Genomic DNA, 25,712 nt, shown 5'->3' with positions numbered 1-25,712 from the left:
GGTTTACGCCATTACGCCGCACTACGTGGTCGTATTATGGTCATTTGTGGGGTGCGTGACAATCGGTACGGCTCCTTTGCGACAATCGTGGAATAATTCAATAATGCTGAGACCTGGTCACGTATTTTATTGAGCTTGACATGGATTGCATTTCGCTAAGGCGACGTGTATTATCAATTCTGATATTCTTCTTCGTCTCCGAGTCCCTTCAATCTTACCCATTTTGCAATAGCTCAGTGCATCGCCTTTTATAAACATATCATATCAATGGTTTTAAGTGTGAATTGTGAACTTCATTTTTGGCTAAAAATTACTTAATAATGCAACTTTACCCCCACCATTTTAAAATGAAGATGAAAAATTGACTGCAAAAAAAAGATGGCCAGAAAATAAATTGATAAATAAATCTTACATAAAATAATCAAATTAATTACTTGAGTTAATCATCCATATATACTTCAATCACATTATGTATCAATTAAAGAGTATTAAACTATTTAACCCTTTAAACTCCAGCGACTTTTTAGTGAGTCACCTGTTATTTCTCTATCAGTATCTCTTTCTAAAAATAAATATTAAATACTTGGCTCGAAGATAAATAAAGCTAGTACAATAATCTTTAATAATTAAAAAAATATAATTTGTTAAATATATATAAAAAATCAATCTATGACGAAACATTTTTTTTGTCATTTATTAGAATATTTTTTTAGAATCATTATTTAATCAGCATTTATTTAATATCTAATTATACAAATACGTTTTATCCATAATACATATGTCAATCTCAGTGGTTCCAAAATATATTTCTTATCTGATACCGGGGGCGTAGCTCAGATGGTAGAGCGCTCGCTTAGCATGTGAGAGGTACCGGGATCGATACCCGGCGCCTCCAGTTATTTTTATTATTTTTTATATTTAAACATCCACAAAATGTTGCAATGAGACACATTGGAGAAATTAAATAAGTTTAAAATCCATTAAAATAAATATGTATCAAAGTGCACTTATACATCAGTAACATATATGTATATACGCGCACACAATATCATGCTACCAGTAAAAAGAAGTCATTATTTTACTTTTGAAAAGTACAGAAAATAGCAAAGAAGCAAATAAGAATATTTGATTTTAATTTATTGAATTAAAGTAAGTTGCTTGTATTTTCTGTAAACCTAAAAATATATAAATATATGTTATATAATGTGAATATTGATTTCGAAGAAGCATTCGAGAAAGTAAATATGGATATTAATATGCTTTAAGTGATGGTTTTGTGCATTTGAAATTTTATGCTGTAGAAGTATGTTAGATTGATAAAAGAGGACCAATATATTCATATACAATAACGAAAGCAGCGTTATGAACGAAGGGAGTTATTGGTTTGAAGGTTTATAGACACTTGGCACATAAAAAGAACTGCCATAATAATGTAACACCATTACTGTTACTTTATTTTCCACAAGTGTATGTATATTGTGACTAAAATTTAATTGGCAGGTAGTTTTAACAGGTGTTGTTAAGCACAAAAATATCACCATATTGAACGTTTTTAAAAAAAAAATAATATCACTTTTTCAAGTCTATGCGTCAAGGAGTCGGAGAATTATTTAATCGATTGTGTTAGGGGAAGAGGAGAGGGGACTAATTCCCTCCTTGAGAGGTCCTATTCTGGAAAAAAATCATAACATGAATATATGCATAAAAAAGTAAAAAACGACCACAAATAATGAGTCTGAACTAAACGTTGTTTATGATGTATGTACTGATGTATTTCAGGTATAAGTTTCTTCAGCCCTTTTTATACATACAAGAAATAATAGAAGCGGAACATTGCCTTCAAAAGCACCCACTTTCTAGACAGTACTTTTACTATAAACATTATTATTCAAATGAACAGATTGTAGTTTTTTGACGTGCCTCCATTTGCGTTAAAATTTATTTGCAAATTATTGTTGACTTTATTGCTTTCAACGGATGTAAATTAGTAGCAGTTAATTTAGGTATTTTTAGCTGAATTTTCAAATCGAACAATCTTAGACTTTTAAAACTTACCTTTAAAAATAAACTGTTACCAGTTTTTTCGGCACCTACCTGACTGCAAAGTCACACCACTTTTGATATTATAGTTTTGGGTTTGGTATAACAATATAGCACTTATGGTTAATTATAAGTTAAAAAATGTAGATGTATAGCAAAGAAAATTGTCTATTTCACATTCTCAATTAAAATTTATTATTTCATTAATTTTCTGATACATCATGTATATGTTTCTATGATTGTTTTTTTATATGTACTATAACTACTTAAGATGTAACGCATTTATTATGGTTTCACACTCTTTTGAACAAGCATTTTGTGCTGTCGTCTTATAGTGGTAGATGCAAACATAATTAGCAATATAACCCTTATATGTTAATTTAAAAAAATAAAAAAGGCAATTCCCATTAATGATTAACACGTCGAAATAGTTCAGAGGTTATTAGATCTGTCCATCATCAGGCCTCATTCGTACAGTCGTGATCGCATGAATCTCTAAAGATGCATCACAAAATCTTTACTTAACTCGTTTTTTTTTCTTTTAATTAATCGACATTGTGGCAAAGAAGATGCTCGTGAGCTCGCCGTCAAAAATTGAACGTGTGAAATATTCGAAGAACATCTTCATTGTTACACGTGATTGGCCTAACGAAATCACGATGTGAAAAAAAATAATGATAAATTTTACCGGCGATGACCGGCGCTTTCGCGTCAGGATTTATGGAGTCAATTTGACAAGGCAACGTACGTGATCGAGAAGAAAACGAAGATCACGTATGTCCACTTTTGATCTCCGGGGATGCTGAGCAAGGATGCTGGCGCTAATGTGGCGATTGTCACGAAATTATAATGGATACTGGCAATGCATGGGAATGGTAGGAATTGCTCAAGGATACACATTTTTTCAATATAGGTGTTCTAAGTTTATTTGTATATTATATTATTTTGTATATTATTGTGTGCTTTGGTTTACCAGAGAAGAGTAATAAGTATTTATTTTGCTTATATTTAATTCATTGACACAATTTAAGTTCGTAATAAATAGGATTTAATTACATTCTAGCTAATTAATTTTTTAAGATTTTGATGAAAAAGAACTGAATTTTTTTTTTGCGTAGCGTCGGAAACTCGTTTGATGATTGATGATCAGATTTCAATGACAATATTAGCAATTACCGAATGTAAGTAAGCATAAATTAAATATACCATTAGTTAATAAAATTAAACATAAAGAAAGTCAACTTTCTAAATAAATTAATTTTGATATTTTTTTGACAGAATATATTATTTTTATATCTATTATACATTAAACTTATAAAAAAATTATAATTTAAAACTTTTACTACAAATATATGTATACGTTGTAGTTTTTTTTTGTAGTGATGTGTCAAGTCTAATAATATAATAAATTTCATATTATAGTCCTTTTTTATCATAATTTATTAAAAATATCAATATTTTGAATAAATTTATAGAAATCAAAATCATTACTATGTTTTTTATATTTATCAATCAATCGAGGTAATGTTATGTATATTAAACGTATATTTTTATCGTGTGCTTTAGAGCTAATAATTGGGGCGTAAACCCTAACTTGCCATCTTTTTCTCAATTATTAATAATGATGAAATGGTTAGCTCTCAAACTGACTGTGTTAAAGCAAATAGGGTATAGGTATGTTTCAATCAACAGTTCAACACCTTGCTAAATTTCATACTTCGATAATGTCAGATTGCCATGAAAGGAAAACATTTCTGCAAAATAATAAAACATTATTATACACAGCAGCTCTTAATTTTTAATTGCTTTCAAGTGCATCTAGTAAAGGAAAAAACAATTTTATTCCAAGCTTATGTATGGCATCAGAACCAACTGCACATCCTTCATTTTCATTCTTAATTTTTATCTTCTGACAGTTCTGTAATCAAAATTTGGCTCGTTGCTCAAGTTCTTTAAAATTTTCTGTGAAAATCCTGAAGTGCCCTGTACAAACCTGCAGAAGTCTCAATAACAGGTTTGATTTCTACATGACTTTATTGACTTCGTAAAGATGGCCTAACACATGGTTCCAATATTCCATTCTCTGCATAAGATTGTTAGCTTGAAACATAGTTCACCCTTTACATTAACATCAGAGTAAAAGTGACTTGGGGCATCAGTGATAGCATTGTAACTTAAAATAGCTTCTGTGGCTTTTGTACATGTCTCCCGTTTAGTATGTTAAATATTTGGACACTTTCGACTGGGGTTTCAGGTATGATTTTAGAACTGCCCATCTTTTTGTGAATGATGAAAAGAAGATATAAATCTCATTGACAACACTAATATAATTAACTTAATCAAGGCAAAAATCAAAAGTTGAACAACTTACCAAATTTAGTGACCAGCCCATGGATGAATCTTAAAAATATGATTTTTTGGATCTTGTCTTGCTATGTCAAGGTTAGTATTTAGATAGTTAAATACTAAACCAAATATGCTTGCCACTAAGTGATATTTTAGCTTAAGGGAAGTTTTTAGGTGCTACATATTAGAGTGAATTGTTTAATGTGTAAAATGTCAGTAGTAAAATGTACTGAAAATCGATTTTTTTTCAAGTTAGCCACAATATTAACCTTAACTTTTTTTTGTCATGAGTTGTATAATCTTCTCACATGTAGTTTATGACAAACAAGATTTTACAGAACCGGAATTTCCATATTGCTTAATAGGACCATGTAAAAGTTGATCGATTTTTGCTACTAGTTATAAAATACAAAGATAATTGCCGATATTTAATACTCAAAATTGTTGTGACACACATCGGCTAAAAGCTTTAGACTCAGGCCTTATTAACTTATAGATAAATCCGGCCCTGCATATCTGAAATAAACGTGTTAATTTATATAGACCTTAACTTATATCCGAGTGTCAAAAAAATGTGAAAATATTGGATAAATTCGCAATTAAAATTTTTTTACGATAATTTATTGTGAATCTTTCTTGCAACATGACAATCATTAGTCCAATGCGTTACACAATAAACAACTACTATTTTTAATAAGCCAGTGAATCGAAATCGTCATTCAGTGACATTTATTTCATTATTTAAAAACAGAGATACAGCACGATCCAGTTACATTTTATTTTAACCATTCATCACGATATTTGACAGTGAAATGAAAACTAATCTGTGATGTTAAATTTTAAATAAAATTATATATAAATAAATAATTCCGTACATACTTAAAAACACCAGGTTTAATATGAGATTCGAACCCAAGTCTTTCAGGTATTAGTCACCTACTTATATATTATATTAGGTTTAATGTGTTGGTAATAATTTATTGTGCTGGTGGTTTGTTTTTATCAAAGTAAAAGACTTATGATTTTTATTGCTATTCAAATAAATTTATTCGCAATCATTTAAAGTTTAAATTTAAGGCTATAGATTTAATTAAGACATAGGTCAGTTTATTCGACCTTGAAAATTCGTCCGATCCGTTTCGTCCTTGCCGAGACAAAGTAACGCATCAGAGCGTAAAACGGCCGTTAAGTCGCGCGTTGGATTTATGACGGCCGTTCTTAAACGGGCATTAATTGATAATTGATGATGCGTGCTGTCATTATTTATGGCGTACAATCTACGCGATCGGAAATTGTGGCCATTTTGCGGCCATTCGTCTAATTCTCTCGTTTCTTTTCGATCGGACGCGTCGCCTTTTAAGGCCGATTAGACACGGAGGGCTCGTTTTGACGCCTTGCGTAATCGCGAAAAGGTGTGTGACCCCTAGATCTCCCCTCAGACGTAAACGCAGCTTACATTTATTTATTATCAATATTTAAAATACACTCAATTTAAAAATATAAATTGCTATACATGACGTATGACTTATCTCAAGGATTGTGTTAAAAATAATTATATTATTTTATCTGTATATATTCCAATATTGACTTTCGACGCAGCTTTTTAATAAGCTACTTTCGCGCTTACCGAATTTTGTTTTTTTTACCGTCTCATCTCTCAAGACTAATCTCATTTCCTCCCAGTTTCAACAACGTTTTCAATCATCTTCTGACAATTAGCTATTTTTTCTTAAGAGTACGGTTCGATTTCGATTCGAATCGTATTTAGCACGCTCCGAGATGCTGGCATTAGATCAGAAGATTTATTATGATCGAAAGCCACGAGGGTATAAATCAAGCGTAATGAACCGGTGGCGAAATTAATGAATCATGAGTGTGATTACGAAGAAGACGATTTCACTGTGTATCTGTTGGTGAAATGATTTTTCTTCTTGAGCGCAAACAACCAATTAAAAAACCGACAACGAACGCACACGATTTACTTATAAACCTGTCAGTTTTCGCATTCGACCAATCGTTAAGTTTGATCCTTTGAACTCGACAAGCGCCCATATTGACGGTTGGCTTATTTTATTATGAAGCGGAACAGTAAAAGTGTGAATATTTTATTTTTACATATTGTTTAAAGATATCTATGATTATAAATAAATCAAACAAACAAGGACTATATAAATAACAAAGTGAAAATATGTTTAGGAATTATTTTAGATATGTATAATATAATAATATATTTTTGTAGCAGGAAATATTTCAGACCAATTTTCTTTTAATGATGATCTTACAATATTTTTATTTGGCTTATCAATCTTAGAAGGAATATTTTTCTACACATTGTTTCTTCGACGTTTTAAATGGTTTTTCTATGTAAAATAATGTCTTGGAAAAATTGGAGACATCTTTTTGTACATATTGATGACAGCAGAGGCGAACAGAAGACAGTCCCAATAACTGCCAGATGGAGTGCCAGGCGACGCTATGCAGATTTCGTACTCTCTCAGACTCTTAGAGACTAACTGACAATCAACACGTGATGACGTGTGATGTGTCCCGAAAATGATCTACGGTTTGCGTTTTTCAAAACATATTTGAATATTCTTTACGAAACCATACCGCCCATTGAACCATAAAAAAATATTTCTGACCATAAAATAAACCACTGTTTCATAAAATTATGTGTTTTATTCAGACAAACAAAGAGCTTTCGAAAATCTCCTTTTTATTTTGCAGGCGCTAGGGATAGCAACAATTTTTGTGCCACGACAGTTATAGTAGATTTTGGGTCACCAATCAGAGAGGACAGCGCACTTTTTATTCCTATCTAGCTTGAGGGCAAGGGTTTCTTTAGACCCTTGGATTGTCGGGCTACTATTGCAGCTAAGCATTTATTCTTGGTGAACCGTCCCCATCGAAGACATCCTCTATCGAGGTGTCCTGAGATTCATATTTACGCTGCATCTACGACAGAGGCCCTTCTTAGAGGATCAGTCAGAAGTATGCGCTCCTTATCCTTATCCTGCAACCTGGACGAGCTCCAACTATAATTTTGTGCCACCTCGTTCTCCTGATTAGGACATTAAACGCACTATTACGGGCTTAAGATAATGCGATTCCGAAAGTATTCGCCACCGTCTGTGAACATATTTATTTAGTGTTGTTTCTTTGCATATCGATTTATAATGACATTTTTTCAATCAATAAAGTGTTTTGTGCTACATACATCAATTACTTCTAATTAAACAGCATCAAATATTCTCAAATCTTTGTTAGTAATAATAATATATCGGAATTCAGAATATTAAATAATAACTAATTCCAATCTTCCAAACACAATACAAATCGAAAACCATTAGAGTTCATATAGGATTTGAACCCAGGTCTTTCAGGTATATCTCTCAGGTATATCGCTTAACGAGCACCTCCCATAACGAGCAAAACAAATTGTAAAAAATGACTCGATTAACAAGCGTTGTTTTGCATAACGAGTGACAAAGATAATACCAGAAATCCCGGATTATGACAAAACCATTTTAGTTGTCATCGGTTAACTGCTGTCAAACTATATCTTCTGCATTTTCGTATTTTACATTACTTCATATGGGAAAAATTGTTTCGTTTGAGTGTTACGCATTACGAGTGAGATTCTGGAACGAATTAAGCGAGATTCCACTGCATAAAGTGCTACTACAAAACTTTTCATTTCTAGCACAGCTATTAACCTAGTTGTATTATGTTTGCAGAAATGTACATTAATATCATGAAAAATATTAAATTGCGAAAAATGATAAAATCAGTCAAAACCCAGCGTTTGGTCACGTTATGGGTTATTATTATATATAGTTTGGTTGTTTACATAAATTGTTTTTAAATATGCCATATTTGATATTGACTCAAAATGTCAAAGTATTTTTACCTAATGTCAAACTATTTATTTCTTATTAAAATATTAATATAATATCCTAATAATAAGTCTTCACATTAGAGTTACTTATTTATTTAGCATCTGCTGGGTAATCGTTGGCGCCTATGACAATTACTTATTAAATTTACGAAGTTGTACAATAAAAGCTTATTAATACGAGTGCACCGCCATATAAAAATATTCATATGCATAAAAGCGTTTTAATTTTATACTTTTTTCTTCAATAAAGAAAACGATCCAGCATATCATCGCTTGGGCAGCTACATAACGATTTTGCTGCCGGAGAATGATCAAACGCGATAATGTGTACATGTGCAATAAACAGCCTTCGTTTTTGGATAGGTGAAATATTTTACGATACAGTAAAAACGGCGTAACGATATCGAAATGTAGTTATTCCGAAGCAGTACTTTGCGGAGCCGGGTGACGTTTACACCCGCTTGTAAATAACAATAAAAGGAAAATAAAATTTACATTAAATGAAAACGCATATTCTCATATTCAGCGTATAATACGGACATTATAAGCGCAATGGTAGCGGAATGCGATTTTGCAGATGTGATTAGGGAGTAGCGATACTGAATCGATTTTAATTGATCGTCTGCAACATATGTTGAATGCTGAACTACAGTTATAAATTAAAACTTATTTAACTTATAAAGGTGATCCCACTTTCTTTAACACCCAATCTGCGTAAAATATTCGCTGTACATGGTCAATAGGCTTCAATTATTGTGTTATCTGAAGTCCAGATGCAAAATGTGCTGAAGGAAGCTATAAAAAAATACGAAATCTGCGAACAATTTTGGACCTTTGGCTACACTTTCACTTACAGCAGAAATATTCTCGGCTGAACAGGCACAACGATGATACACAGGCCTCACCCTATCTGCAACGCTTCCAGTCTATTCAATTTTTTTTACTGCGTTGCAAATTGTTCGCTACTTAAAAACATTACTCCCCGTGCATAATAAATCTAATAAATTTTATTAATCCGTCTATGTTTATGTCAATTCTAAGCACACCTTTCCACTATTTTTGTACATTATAGTTTTTTAGAGAATAAATTTCAGGGATTCTTACCGTTAGAGGTGTGACTTTGCAGCCAGTAAGTCTCAAGTAGAAACAAGTAAAAATTTTATTACGTATTTTGCTACTATGGTGGATAAGAACGTTATTCTCCGAGCGGAGGTGGAAAAGCTGGTGGAGGGATGATGTCAGTGGAAGATCCTCAGAGATCTGATTGGTGTGATAGCGACAATATAGCGGAGGTTGATCTCTCGTTTGGTGGAGTCCGTCTCAGGACGTAAGCGTTCATCACCGTATGTTGTCAGCGGGCGGGCCGAATCTGCTCCTTCAAGTGTCTGCTGGTGTTTGCCGGTCTTCGTTGGAGACCAGCCTGATGTATTCAGGTCTGCAAAGCTTGCTGATCAATCATATCACTTAGCCAATCGTTGCACTCACTTTTTAAAACAAACAAATATGTATATGCCTTTAGAAAATGACAAAAACAATTGTGCATCTGGAAGTTGTGGTCTTACGGTGCTTTTTGTCTTCCGATATATTGTTTCCCGTGACCGTCTCGTAGCAAAGAAATATTTATTTAATGCACAGAAGAACCCTAGCGTAGTTCTAGTCGTAACAAGAGCCTTTTGTGATCGGGCTATTGTCTACTTTATCCTTATCGACAAATAAACACTTTTAGTCAAAGTTTCAAGAATAAGACCCCCCCCACAAATAAGTCATCTGTGTGCTCCCCACAATATTATTGATTAACAGAGAACTGAATAATTAGTGTATTGAATGTATGCGAATAATCGAAGGACCAGAAAGGATCGATCCACTTCGATGGATTACAGAGCGCCGGGTCACGAAGGAATTTCTGGATCCTGTATTTATACCCGAATCGTAGAAAAAATTGCCAATAACAGCTATTATTACAAACAATATTATTATTGAAAAAACGAGATCTAAGTTTGCCGATAGGCAAATTTTATGCAACTCTGTAGTCTACCCATACATTTCTGTAGTCTGCCGACTCCCACGCAAAGTGTTTTTTTTTTTATTCTGATTATTAATGTAATTCTTAGATTACCAAAAAAAATCAGGCTGTCTAATCAGTCATAGTTGTAGATTGTTTTAAAAATAGTGAGCAATCAAATATGTATTTATCCAAATGAAAAAATATTGGCCTCTAAAATATATTGTAGTATCCATATTATTTTATTAAATTTATCATGGCTTATATACATTGTATGAAATATACTATGGATGTATAGATTACACGCACATACACGCGCATTATGTATCAATTTATAATCCCTTTTATAAAGGGACGTTTATGTGTCGCGATAAAAAGGAGGCCGCTTGTTGTACAAGATGTTAACATCTTCCCACACGCCGCATTTAATATGAGAGCGTAATGCGCTCGCAACACATTTTGAGAAACACAATGGTCCATTCAGCCATCGGCTGATTTGTTCGGTAGCAGACGGAAAAGTAAAAATTTGCGGAGGTTTTATCGCCGGCGGATAATCCGACGATGGAAATGCTTTGTTTGTGGTTTTATTATAAGTTGCCACTACCACATAGCATTAGCTGTTTAAATCGTGAGGCATAAGTTGTTATTTATATTGTTCGATATTAACGAATAGCTTTATTGGTTTTGTGCGCAGAAATAAACGTTGCATTCAAAGGAATCACGTGCGTTTGTATAATCGGATTGGTATATAAATTGAAACAGCTAATAAAATACTAATAATTAAAAATTATGTTTGTATTGTATAAATTTAAGTGGCAAAAGTTGGGTTTTGTTATAAACCTGTGTTTTAGCTTTATTGACCATCGCGAATTATTATAAATTAATAGATAAATATTATACAGTAAAATTCGAAACAGTTAACACACAAATTCTTGTGAAATTAACCACGTGTATCACCATATATTTTCCCTGTGACACTTGGTCGCTGGTACTGGTTCGAGACAGCAGTGAATTACAGATGAAGATTGGACATAGAAATTGTCAGTCAAAACAAACGCCCCCTCCGTCGATCGGTGATCAAAGGGAATAAAAACAATGGTATTATGCGCAGAGAAGTATTGTCTAGCGCGCACCCTTTCTAAGCAAAGATTTTTTTTCAAAATTTTCTGATGCTATGTCTGAATTTAGTGGATGGTTTACTTGCAAGCCTTGAAGTAATGTTAATCCCAAGTTGAGCAGTGGGAAAATTGTCATTATTTATTATCAATAGAATGGCAAAAAGTGTCTTAGCTATAAAAATTATTTACATTCTGTTAGTAAGATAGACATGTATTTACTTATAAATGTTACCGTTTTTCTCTGCATTTTCCATATTTTCTCAAGACAACAATACATAAGTGATCTAGCACGCGCAAAATGAAAGCTCGTACTCATTGTTGATATGTATATACATATATTTTTTGCGCCGTGGCTATTTTCCCAGACAATGTCTCTCGAGACAAGTATGAAAGAGGGCCGAGTTACGTGGCGAGAATTGGGAATGAGTCTTCGCCGCTCGGATAATAGACGAACAATGGATACAATGGGCTGTAAAGAAATGCTGTTTTCAATAGGAGAATAACTGAATTGTAAAGTGCAAGCCTTCGCCGGGACTCGAACAAATGCTCCTTCCTTATCCGGACCTGATGAGATGATATCCCGAAGAAACGGCCCATAATAAAATCCTTATTATACCGCTATAAGCGCACCGCGAACGACCCTTTGTAAATGATTTTGATAGAGAGAGATGAGGATTTTTTTGCTGCGAGAAACCACTTGTAGTTTAAATCTATTTTATGCCATTCTTATATGAGTTGCTTCTAATAATAAAACTAAGATTTGTCTTTATAATCATTTTCGTTATTCATAATTTTTGGTAATCTAATTCTAGCGAACCAGTGATTAGTCATGGTAAACTTACGTAGCACTTTTAAGATTAAAAAATTCCCGGTTACTGAAAATGTTCCTCAAAGATATTTCGCTACTAGGCCACAAAAAGGCACAGGAGATTGTTTATCGAGAAAGCTGAAGCTTTCATTTTGTAACGATGTCAAAATATAAATTTAAATTAAAATATTCTATATAATAATGTTTACTTATAAATGAAAAAACCGTAACTACTGATTAACAGCTTTAACATTTATATGGACGGAATACAAATCGGTTTAATTATAATAGTTTAACAATTATATTAAGCAATACATCGTTATGGTGTATTTTTTTAATAGCAACCAGACGTTTAATGAATCGTTGCACTATTGTGATATTTCAGAATTTGTACAAATATTTTTCGAAGTATTCCATTGATATGATTATTGATGAAAATAAATGTATGTTCAGTATATAAAATTATTTATGTTGGTTTAATGATATTATACATTTTTATACATTATATACTCTTCAATTAAAAGAAATAAGATTATTTTTTTATATTGCTGCTACTTGATCTTCTATTTGTGGACATACAATTATGCTCCTAGTCCTGGAATCGCTGGGAGTGCTGAAAGTCCAGGGATTGCTGGAAGTCCAGGGATTGATGGAAGTCCAGGAATTGATGGAATCGCTGGGACTGCTGGAACTCCTGGGATTGCTGGTAATGCTGGGGCTGCTGGAGCTGTTGGAGCCGTTGGGGCAGCTGGGGCTGTTGGGGCTGCTGGAGCCGTTGGGGCTGCTGGGGCTGTTGGGGCTGCTGGAGCCGTTGGGGCAGCTGGGGCTGCTGGGGCTGCTGGGGGTGGTGTGTCACAACCACCGAATCCGGGTATTACTTTTATAAAACCTGACGAAAGTTTTTCAAATTGATTTGCAGCTCCGGCAAAAGGGGCTGGTAGAATATCGAAAAATCCAGCCTAAATAGTAAAAATAAAATATATTTATTCTATAATTTTTCAACAAAAAATAAGTAAAACTTACGTCAGCAGTCAAGAAGATAGCGAACAAGAAGAAAAATAATCCGAAGAACTTCATTTTTAGCGTTGTTCAATCTAAATGACTACTTTGGTAAAGCAGGAATATCTATTGAATACTGAGTATCATGGAAATAATCCTAAATTTATATACTTTTAAATCTTGACTGAATGTATTTGCGCAAGTGTCTTTATTGAAATTATTGCTTTAATGTATAAAGCTAAAATGTCAATCACTATTGTTATTTGTCATCAAATGACGCAATGGTAAAAAAATAAATATATATATATATATTAGACTTCAGTTAGACTTTATATATTAATTGTTTTTTTTTGTATATTAATATATTTTTATTGTTATTAACTTTTCAGCAGTTTCAACAAATTCTTCATTACACATATCATTCATATTCAGGTCAATGTAACGCCCTTGTAATTAATGTTTTTATTCACCAAAATCTCTATTGTATTTCACTTGGTTTTTAAATACAAAATCATTTCTTTTACATTTTTTGTAAGACGCAATTTTTAACCGAAGAATTGCAAAATACTTTTACAATATTACGAATTCGTTTACTTTACTTTTTTTTAATTATTTTTGCATCTGGACAGTTATAACCTCACATCTATAAGTGCAATATCAGAGTAGTATTCATTATTTACATCTTCAGTGTTTTCTTCATAATTTTCATATTTCCTTCCTTATCATCAGTATCTTCGTTATCGCCTTCTTTTTTTAATATAAAGAAGGCGATAACGAATATAGTATACCCCTTGTGTATTTTATTACTAGTACTAGTCCATTCATAAATGGATATGCGAAACTTTTTCTATTTAATTTTTAGTTGTTTTATGTTTTGTATTAGTTTATCTTTTTTTATTTTTATAAAATTCCATCAATAATTTCATGGTATCTGTAGTATTACGTGGGAGATGAAAACCTTTGGCGCTCATACTAACAACTAATTTAGCCATAGTCGGCCGCGTTACAAATTAGGTTATTGTTATTGTTTCATTATAAATTATTCTTCTTTTTAATAGTTGATAATGATTGCCAGTACTTGAATTTTTGTTAAATTAATCTCTCTTGTACCTTTGATCACCTTCAAAATGTCTGAAAAAACCCGTTGTTGCTGAATCATTACAAAAGAAAATTTTAAACAGATATTGCAGCCTGACGATTCCTTATTGATAATTTTAACAAAATATTTCCAACAGTCATTGTAATTTTTGCTTATATTGATGGGATTTTTAAAAACATTTTATATATAAATCGTAAGGTATTAAAAAAAATTATTACTTAATAAATTGCGTTACAATCAGAATTATGTATTTTAAAAACAAATTGACGCAATTCATGTAAACCGAAGCGAATATATGACTGATTTGCAACATTAGCAAATATTAATTCAGCTAGTCATTACAATATTGTAATATTATATATTTATTTAGATTCACTACATTATTATAATTTTTATACTGAAAACATTTCATATATAATAGATAAGTATTTGATGTTGTTTTTTGAGAAATATAAAAAAAAAACTCGAGAAGAAGCACTAAATAAAATATTATTAAAAACCGACCCCCAACTGTAAATATACATCTATTAATTGTGAATTTATAACACATATTAGTTATATAGTTGTTACCAATATCTTGACTTTCAATTTTGTGTTTTAATACATATTTAAAGATATTGTTTATTTCTGATTGACTTACCTAGTTGGTAGTGAATTATTCTTTTGTAATGCATTGGGATTACGTCTATCATATTTCAATGGAAGATTAAAAAAAATAGTAGATACAATAAATATATTACATAATATTATCAAATTCAATTTTACAAAACATAGTACAAGAAAAATAATAATATAATAAATATATGTAAATACAAATAATAAATTTGACAAAAAAGGTTAATATTTGGACCAGTAATTCAATACATTTTCTTGAGGATAAACTTATATTTTTATTATAATTTGTTGCTAATTAGATTATAATTTTTTTTTTTAAGACTTAACCATTCCGTTAAATTTTATTACACGTATCTTGTATTTATACGCTTATATTACAATGTATAGTTTACCTGTTTTTTTATTTTTATGGATGAAAAAGCTTAAAAACATTTGTAAGAATAAACTAGATGGTTTATAATTTCTGTTAAAAAATTGCATGAAATCGTAATTTTTTATTTAAAATACAAAAACACTACTTACCGGTTATTTTAAGTGACATTTGTTAAGATGAATACATATTTTAAATATTTGATGTATATTACATAATAATACATATTTTGACATTTAATACATATTTAATAAATAAAATCGTTGAACGTCACAGATTTTTGATATACGGATGACGTGTTGGCAAGCAAAAAAGCACTAAAATCCAATACATCTTTGCATCCTGTGCTATACTACTCCACAGAGGTACTTGTTTTAAGAAGTTCTATTCATCGGTATTTAAAATCATAAACATATCCTCGTTTCGTAACTAAATGTGTAAAAAAAATAATAAAAACGTAATTTTTTTTTATAAAATGATGATTTTCAGCTACGGATTGAAGACACTATTTTTTATTATATATTTCACAAATATTTAAAAAAAATTCTATGTATTTTTTTTATAAAATCGTGAAAGCTCGCAGTTTTTATATAATAACTTTTGCATGCTTTTAACTATCGGTATTAATTACTTTAAAATATGTTAATTTAGTATAAATAGTTCTAATAAAAGATTTTTTTAATTCACTAAACATTTTTTTGTTGTCGAAATAATACAAGTTTAAATTTAAATTTATTTTTAATTTAAGCTAAACTAGTTAGTATCTTTTTCAATACATATTTTTCATGCTTCTATTTTTGATTGGATAACAATTTATGCTGGTGCAGCTGGTGCTGCTGCTGGAGCTGCTGGTGCTGCTGCTGGAGCTGCTGCTGGAGCTGCTGGTGGAGCTGCTGGTGGAGCTGCCGCTGGAGCTGCCGCTGGAGCTGCTGCTGGAGCTGCTGCTGGAGCTGCTGCTGGAGCAGCTGCTGGTGAACTTGTTGGTGACGTAAGTGCCCCTGCTGTCGTTACTACAACCTCTGAACCAGCTTTTCCAAGCTCTTTTACAACTCCAGTAACAGTATTAGTTATAGTTTCAAAGAATCCTGCCTAAATAAAAATAAAAATAAAACAAATAAATTATTAAAGATAAAAGAAATCAATATATAACCAAAAGATACTTACTTCAGCCGTGAAAAAGATTGCGAACAAAAAAAAGAAAATCCGAAAGAATTTCATTTTTGACGTTAGTAGTTTTAATTTATTATTTAAAGAAAGAGTATCTGTAGTACACTGAATGGCGTAGAAAGAATCGCATATTTATATACATTTGGGCGTATTTAGGTATATTTGAGCAAGTGTTAAAAATAATTGGGATAAAGTAGAGCATTATTATCAATCATTGGTAATTTGGTTATACATATTTGCTATAAGGCAGTTCTTAAAACCATTATATGTACACTTGTCAAATAAAAACATGTCATAAGCGTATTAAATAGTGTTTAAAACTGCCTCTAAAATATAGATACCAAAGAAACAGGTTGTACAAATTTCGTCCCGTTTCATCATTTTGGTGACCGAACGTAAATTTCTCGTATCGTTTTTATATTATTATGCAAAAGTCTAAATATTGTGTTTTATTTATAAATTGAAAATTTAGCGGTTAATTTATAATATTTTGTATATGGATCTTATTTAATGCGCTGAAAGTGATTTCGAAGGGTTTGACGACAAAAATATTTATATTCAGTAAAACATTTTATTTATTTATTGATTGCATGTTACATATTATTTAAAATATTACAATAATTTTATATGTATAAATGCATTTACATGTTTATATTAGTGAGAAATTATTTATTCTGATGATGCTGCTTGTTTTGATTTTGGCTTAATATCAGCGAGTGCTTCTGCAACCTCTCCTACAACCTCTGCCCCAGCTTTGCCTACTTGATTCACAATTCCAGACACGACATTTGTTAGAGTTTCAATAAAACCAGCCTTAATTCAAACATTATTATTAGGATTAGTAAAAAAAAATAACGTACAATAAAAAAACACTTACTTCAGCAGTAAATAAAATGGCGAGCAATAAGAAAAATAATCCGAGGAATCTCATTTTTCGCATTGAATGAGAATTTGAAGTATATTGCGGATCATAAAAAAATTCTCATATTTATATACTTAAAATTATACTAAGTGTATTTGCGCATATGTGCGTGCTAAAAATATTATTAGTTAATGAGAGCAACACCATCAATCATTATTGTCATTGTGTAGTGACGCAATATTTAAAATGATCCCTTTTCTGCATTTTTTACCCATATATTATGTATAAGTGGCACGAGTATGTATAAATGGCACATATAATTATGCCATAAACGTAAATACAAGTGTACGTTTCACGTTTTGATAATAAAATATTTGAAGAATAAAAAAATACTGTAAGCAAATTTTGCTGAAAGAATTTTACTTTTGAATAAATGTATTTGTTGTTTGGTTTATGTATATTAATATTCTTTTTTAGAAACTCTTATGTGTAGAAGATGGTATATAAAACATAACAATTTTGATTTTAGCTCACAATATACTAAGGAATTTTTCATTTATAAGTCGGTACAGAAAAATCATAATAGTAATATATTATATTTAAAAAATAATATATTTTTAGAATGTTTTTATATATCTAAAATTCACTTTTGATCTTAACTTCTAACTTCCATTTTATTTGATTTTTTTTTATAAAATTGAAAACTTAAGATTATATTGTGGCCTTTTTGGATGTATGAATTTTAACTCTCAGCTAATTCATATTACTCATATGTACTCTCTGTATAATAATACTTGTCTATTGTTGCATGATGCCCATAATAAATAAATTCGATAAAAATGTTCCTTTTATTTTGTCTAATACCTGATGTAATATTACTAGTATTATACGATCCATAATATATTAGATGAAATATGTAAGTTAGTATATCAATAGTTGTCATATTATTTGTTCTAAAAATATTAGTAAGTACTTTGTGTATTCCTTTAAAATGGATTACATACAAATGAAAGCTTGGTTGTATGTTCAACCTAATAAACATATCATTGTAGTCTACACACAAACGTCGGTACTTTCATACTATAGAAAGTAAAAAGACAAACATGAAAGAACGACATTATCGAACGTGTCTTTCGTCCGTGGGAACGCGATTGTCGAAGTGTGGCGCGTGACTTTGACACATGTCACGTCATATATGTACATATGTGCATTTTTGGCTGTGTGATCTTATTGGGCAGGTGTGAAGCGGCGATTTTTTCGCACGATTCTGTTAGCATACGGAGCCTGTTGGAAATTATCTCCGCGGTTAAATAATGGGCAGTTCTGGTTTGTAGACAGACGAGTAACGAGCCGAGGGAAATGAAAAAGGCAAATAAAAGACGTGTCAAAGTGTGAATAAGCTTTGTTCACCACGCCATGTCAGAATTGTTCGCCAACGTATGCGAGCGATGGAATCATCACGCCTCAAAGTGGTTTATATATATAGTTATATTTATTTGGCAATTCATCCACATCGTATTTAATATAATATTATATATTTTAATACTATATATTATACTTTGTAATGTAGAGCTACATAAAACACTCATAAATGCCCAATAAAACTTCAAACCCAGCAATATATTTCTTTACGAATCGCTTCGAATGTACTATGACTATAATAAAAGTTAAAATATATACATTTTAGTACATAGTATGTTTTATTTTGTATTCCCTTCACATTTTTTTAATAATATTTTTTTAAAAGTAAAACATAAATAATAATAATCTAATGAAAGTTTTAATCGTGTTTGATTTGATTCACTTAGGGAGGAATAATCAGTAACTTTAATTTCAATTTATTTGACAATATATGTTACTAATATATTTACATTTTTTAAAGTTATTAAAATGTAATCTACATTAATTTTTCTCAACGAGAACTAAATTTTATATACCCTCATCGAACCACTTTTGTGGAATACTGTTTCTTTATCGCTCTTTCGTTGAGAGGCGATAATGCTTATTAATCCACAGTTTTTTCGTTTACCACATAGATTATAATTACTAGGTGTTAAATTAGGCTAATACTTTTTAAGTGATTCGTATTCGTTAGAGTGGTCTATTAAGCCGATCGAAATACTATTTGCCGTTTACTGTATGTAGTTATTTCTTATAGATAATCCACAATCGTCTTTAATGCTCATTTAACTGTTTTTATATTGTTCGATCCAATATAACACGTTACTTTTCAATTTAGTAGATTATCTAAAAACAGCTTGCGACGGTTAAATTATTTATGAGTTTTTTCATAAAAAAAATATTGTTATTTGTGATTTAACTACGCAAAAAATCATGGCGATGCTTCGTATTTTTGGTTTTGTTTTTTATGGCACAATTCTTCTAGGGAGTAAAAAGACTGCCAAATGAAAATGCACCACATACAGTCGTACCACAGCTTCTGCTTTTTTCTAAAGCCGAGCGCTTGGAAATTTTTCTGTACTTTATCGAATCAAATCTTTCGGGTTTTTCGGTCGAAATAATGTGACTTCGCAGTCAAATAGACGCCAGAAAAACTCGTAATAGATTTATTATAAACATATATAAATTGCTATATATATATATATATATATATATATATATATATATATATATATATATATATATATATATATATATATATATATATATATAACAGATATATAGATGCTGCAATCAGTCAGTGAAGTTAAAAAAGCAGATGTCTCTCGTGTCAATACAGTCTCTTGACTCATCTCTGTCGCTGTAACTCCGTGTAACATTTTTTATAATGCTGGCGAATCTCAGATTATGATGTTTTCTGTATCAATTTCAAATGTAAAGTTCAATAAGTGATTTATTTTTAAAATGTTAAAGGAGAAACTGTCAAATGTATCGTAAGTTAAAAGCAAAAAGATGCGATTTTCATGTTAAAAAATACTCAAAATACGTTGACACTTATAAATATTGCAGAAAAAGTAACCAATGAACTTAATCAAAAAAGTCTACGTGACTTTTGAAAATCCTGTATACGTTAAGTAGGCGAGAAAGAAAAAAAATACTGAGGTCTATTGAAAAATAAATAGATTTAAAAGTATTGTAAGCCTTTCAAAATATTTTCACATTATGAATATCCATCATATATACATATTACTACATTTATAATATTCGTTTTATACCATGACGCTGTAATATAAAACATGTTGTGTTAAACAAATAATAACAATGTTTTTAAAAAAATTACGAGTATGCAAACATAAGACAATGCCGAAAATGTGCTATTGATATTTCGGTAATAAATTCTCAAGATTATTATCAGTCCGGTATGTTTTTAACGCGAATCATTAAACACATTGACGCGTTTGATATGCGTACTAAACATTCATTGTTTGTATAAACAAAGCTGCGCAATCGTTTTGAAATGTAAAAATGTTTAGTTAAAGTTCAAATACACCATTTGACTACGTGGCAGGACGAAGGCGAAGAAGGCTGTGTGTTAAATCAGGTTGTTGTCTTCAAGCACGGGATCGCATTTACATTTCCTCGCACATCGGTCAAAATATAAGCAGAACAACCTGCTACAAGGGTGGCTGGGTGTATCTACTGCTCTCTCTCACTGTACAATGGACATGAAACACAATAAATTCAACGGGAGGAGAGGCGGCGTTTCCGACGCAGGCGGACTGGATAATACTAGTAGATTATTTATGTACAAGAAAAATCGATTCAAATACTCAAGATTGATATATACCGTTTAATGTCATTTTATTTGTTTTTAACATATGTTTTACTAAATATGCGTCTAAACTAACAAACCATTTTGAAGCCATTTGTTCAATAAAGAACATTTGTTACCTGGCAACTTGTTCAATGCGTGGGGCCAACTTAATATAAAGGCGGTTTTCAAGTCAAGATTTGCATCCATTAAAAATACTTTAACTGTCCTTGTCCGCTTACAGAAAAAAACAGCTGGTATTATTACCTAAATAATAATAACTATATAAAACAGTTCATATGTAGTGTATTTGTTTATCAAATCGACAATGTCTTTTTATATGTATTCACAATGAAACATAGTTTTTGTTATAATTGCACTGATTGTTTGTACGTAACAGTCAATATTTTAATTTTATTTGTCTATGCAGTTCGGACAATAGCTTTTACCTTTAATTGCAAAACAGCGACGGATTAGAGAACTCAAATGACACTTATTGTAATTATAAAAAGCACATTTATTGCATTATCTAATTTATTAAAAATATTAAAAAAGTAATACAACAATGAGAATATCATGCATTTATGGTTTTAGGTCAGAGATGACGAACCTTTTGGACTCGGTGTGTCAAAATTCTCAAAAAATCTAGCTTAACTCGCAGTGCCATTTTCCATCTAGAAATATAATTTATTTTGTGATATTTGCAGCCCTAGTAAAAAAGAGCTTTATTTTTTATTCATTTATAAAAAAACAACCAATTTTTGACATTATGTAGTGACTTTTTTGTTGCGGAATTTGCTTTACTCAATCTTTAATTAAAGGTAGCTATTTCGTGCACTTAAATCCTTTATGATATTAACTTTATCTGTCGGTCTGTTTTATTTATTGGTTATAATATAAAACTTACAAAAGTATGTAGAAGGAAAAAGTAATATTTTGCCGAACTGGTTAAGTAACGAGCTAACAACATTTGCTACTTTATTTGCATGTGTTCCATTTCATTTAGTAAATTTGTACTGGCTTTTTTGAACTACATTTATTACCCAAGAAAAATATTTATTATTAATTCTCACTTAATAATTTTATCGGCTTTATTGTATCCAAACAAAGTAAGTGTAAAAATCATCAAGCTACTTATGGTATAGTATGAAAGTTTGCCAAATTTATCCTCAAGGAGTACCTTAATTTCTTCAAAACACTCCACAAATCATTCAAGTACCTCGGATGTTTTCGCTCTAGATAAAATTCGCCAGAAAAACAATATTAAATTTATTTTAGAATATATTGATAATATTTTTTTTTCAAAAAAAATATATCTCGTATACTTATTTATTTTTACTTGTGTTAAAAGTAAAATTACTTTAATTTAAGTAACAAATGTTTATGTAAATATTATAAAAGAAAAAAATACGTAAATACCGCAAAGCTCATTTAATCCCGGAAAATTTGCCGTAACATATGCGATTTTTTTTTTATAAAATTAATGATTTGCATTTTTTAAATGATTTTAATCAGTGTTTTAACTTCTTTAATAAAGTTAGGTAATAAAAAGCAATAATATAATATTAAGTTGTTACAAAAATAAAAAAAGAATATATCTATCATATTTATTTACTATTGTATTTTGGTATAGATAAAACACTTTTTATTTATTACTTTTTTAAGTTTATTTTCTAGTATAACTTATTTTTAATTGGTAACAGAAAAAAAGAACCTTGCTTTATTTTCCAATGAATTTTCTTTTATAAAATATACATTTTGCACAATGTTTTCAAATACGTTGTTTTTAATTTAAATATAATTGTTGCACCTTACTTTTTACTAATATTCAACACATATGTTTAATGAAGCATATTCCGTGAATTATTCAATCATACGTATGTCTAAATGGAGATAAAAATGTATAGTAGAAAGAATTTCGTGTGTGCATTACCTGCTTTTGTTTTCACTTCGCCAGCCATCACTATCATAAAAAATGTATGGCAGGTCGTACCGGCACAGTCATTTCTCTCTAACATTAAAGAATTAATATATTTTTAAGAGAAAAAGTTAATTAGAATTTTAAGTAATATAAGTATAAGCAATGTCGATAGTGATACAATTATAAATATGTGTGTGTATATGGTATTTAAAAATTGTTAACTAAATACTAGAATAGCTATTTATTAGTTAAACTAGTTTATAAAAAAGTAATTGGAGGCGCCGGGTATCGATCCCGGTACCTCTCACATGCTAAGCGAGCGCTCTACCATCTGAGCTACGCCCCCGGTACCTACAATTATAAAACTTTCCAATGACTACCAATAAATCTACTTAAGTAATCCGCAAACACACACGCGCGCATAATATTCGCATCGAGTCGGTTGAATTATGTTTTGGCAATATAATAATTCAAGATCAGCTCGCGCATAATGAGTTGAGAGGTTTCAGGCGGCCCTCGGCGTAGAGTTGTGCTCTCGTAGCTGAATTATTGCCATGGGTTGGAAGTGTTGCCTTATCGACGGGTCCACAATGGGTCCAAACAGGCCTTTGGCAGAATTATGCTGCCAACACCTATCTCCGAGACATGACTGCTAACATTCCGCACAACAAAACCAGAGAAAGGAGCGAGCCGTGGAGCTTTAAAGCTCGACCACTGTGACAGGTGATGATAATGAGCTTGGCAAATCATGCGAAAACGTGTGTATGTTTGTGTGTGTGTCGAATCGTATAACTTTGTGCGAGACGAAATTATGTATCTTTTTCGTATCGTGATTCTTGTGCATTAAATTGTCATTTCAGAACATTAGCGTGTTGTGTGCGAAGATGACCCCACCGAGATTTGAATTGTAGTTATGATTTTTGCTTTTGTGTCTGATGTAAGGGGTTTAAAACTAGCGAGACGCATGGTTTTAAAATATTAGCTCATTATAAATATAGTACAAAAATATTCTATTTTTTTTCGAAAAGTATAATATTAAGATTTTTTGTGAATGAAAAAAGCAATTATTTCATACTAAAAATATTCATTAGGCCTTATTGTTAGTAGGTAAAATAGTAGAGCATGCAAAATTATCACTGTCAATTTACAAAATATTTTTTTGATGGTTGATTAAATTATATTTAAACCGTGAAACTTCTAGCTGTAGGCAAATGGAACACCCCTGAAAATTTCACACACCTTCCTAGGACCCCCGGCCAGAGGTCATAGATAAAGGTCACCACACCTCTGGCAGAGGTAGAGGTACCTCCTGCGAAATATCCATTACTGTTGAACGTGACGCTGCGGCGCGAGTGCTCATGATTGTTGGTCAAAGTGAAGATGTTACACCGTCGGACGTGGACATTCCGCAAACTTCACCCTTTCTTCACGGTAATGGCTCTCACCTCGTGATGGATGCGATGTGAGATAAATTAAGAAATAACGCCGAGATATTAGTTTCGTAATTTCTCGACCTTAGACCACGCGGGGTGCATCATAATAGTAATTCTCTGGAATTTAATACAGATTAAGCGATTTTTATATCACCGGCCAAACGGAAGATCGTGATGGGAGAATCGTAGGCATTTAACACGATAGAGGTATATTTAATCAGACTCCATATGTTTACACACGATCGTATTATTTGTGAGTTTTGTTTGTCTTAATAGTGTGGAAACATTTAAGATAATAAACCTTTATTATATATAAACTTAATGTTTAATTTATTATATACAACGCTATGAACATTTTGTAAAAAAATAAAAAAATACTTATTTTACCGAAAATTTATTAAATATAATAATTTTAATCTTGATTTAAAAACTCAGATTAAGGTGAATTTAAAATATATGTACAATATATCACAATTAAGCTGAAAAATATCTTGTTTTGTCTACTAAGTAAAAGCATAACAAAAGTTGTTATATTATATCAAACATCATATAATTTTACATATCAATTTATATGTGTGGCAAAATGTTGTTTTTATACTAAATAGAAAATACACATTTATGTAACTAAATCATTAAGTCATCAATCATCTGTGATAGATGAAAAAATTTCACGAAGAAGAGGAATAAAATAATGTAAAGTATATATTCGCGTTTCATTTAAAACTGTATCTTAATAAAGTTATCCACAGAACATGTATACAATAGTCTGCTCATTCGTTCCAAAGGCTTATTGTGTTATAATTGGCCGTATAAACAAACATTCCACAAGCATTGATCGCACATATAAAGTCATCACAATAAGATTCCTTCACATGCTTGAACCGTGCAAGGATCGTATGATAAAGTCTCAATAAACGATTTAACGTCTACAGCAATAGCATAGCATTTCCGCGCAATGGCTCTGAGACTCGAACCTATATCAATGTGAATTACTTACTTCTAACTGCTTCAGTCACGGAACACCGAGGAAGTACAAGGAACGTGTCATGATAAATTACCATTGCGATCTTTCTCGCTTATTATACGCACACACACATTCGTAAAGCACGTCTCTATTTAGCACCGCACAAAGCTTCTAAATCAAATTATGAAACGGCATTAATTAAAATATCATTATTGGCGAAATATTGGTTCGGAAGCGCATAAATCAATCGGCAATCATCCTGTCAGAGTGTGACATGACACCGGGCGCTTCCTTCAGCTGACTTCTGGTCTTGGACATTAATCATGCAAGCCTTGATTATTTTCTGATAATTAAGCTT

The 25,712-nt window shown here is 31.2% G+C and overlaps 1 protein-coding gene, 2 long non-coding RNA genes and 2 other non-coding genes across 5 annotated transcripts; 1 reads left to right on the top strand and 4 right to left on the bottom strand.

Annotated features, from left to right (window-relative positions):
• Positions 1 to 822: 822 nt before the first annotated feature.
• Positions 823 to 895, top strand: TRNAA-AGC (transfer RNA alanine (anticodon AGC)). Its single transcript has one exon. It is a non-coding gene; the product is annotated as a tRNA-Ala (tRNA).
• Positions 896 to 12,660: 11,765 nt separating this feature from the next.
• LOC148236886 (uncharacterized) lies at positions 12,661 to 13,349 on the bottom strand. Its single transcript, XR_015809006.1, has 2 exons — positions 13,236 to 13,349; positions 12,661 to 13,171 (listed from the first exon to the last, which is right to left on the bottom strand). It is a non-coding gene; the product is annotated as an uncharacterized LOC148236886 (long non-coding RNA).
• Positions 13,350 to 16,014: 2,665 nt separating this feature from the next.
• On the bottom strand, positions 16,015 to 16,597 carry LOC148236885 (uncharacterized). The gene is made up of 2 exons (XM_088182398.1): positions 16,460 to 16,597; positions 16,015 to 16,384 (listed from the first exon to the last, which is right to left on the bottom strand). The coding sequence occupies exons 1-2, from the start codon at positions 16,511 to 16,513 to the stop codon at positions 16,109 to 16,111; spliced, it is 330 nt and encodes a 109-aa protein (XP_088038524.1). The 5' UTR covers positions 16,514 to 16,597; the 3' UTR covers positions 16,015 to 16,108.
• A 422-nt stretch (positions 16,598 to 17,019) lies between these two features.
• Positions 17,020 to 17,462, bottom strand: LOC148236884 (uncharacterized). The gene is made up of 2 exons (XR_015809007.1): positions 17,340 to 17,462; positions 17,020 to 17,275 (listed from the first exon to the last, which is right to left on the bottom strand). It is a non-coding gene; the product is annotated as an uncharacterized LOC148236884 (long non-coding RNA).
• A 5,768-nt stretch (positions 17,463 to 23,230) lies between these two features.
• On the bottom strand, positions 23,231 to 23,303 carry TRNAA-AGC (transfer RNA alanine (anticodon AGC)). Its single transcript has one exon. It is a non-coding gene; the product is annotated as a tRNA-Ala (tRNA).
• Positions 23,304 to 25,712: the final 2,409 nt, after the last annotated feature.

This window comes from Plectrocnemia conspersa, unplaced genomic scaffold (assembly GCF_051122295.1).
Source record: "Plectrocnemia conspersa isolate PC_06_02 unplaced genomic scaffold, ASM5112229v1 ptg000003l, whole genome shotgun sequence".
Classification (NCBI taxonomy): Eukaryota; Metazoa; Arthropoda; class Insecta; order Trichoptera; family Polycentropodidae; genus Plectrocnemia; species Plectrocnemia conspersa.
The sequence above is the reverse complement of the archived record's forward strand: the minus strand, read 5'-3'. Positions and strand labels throughout refer to the sequence as shown.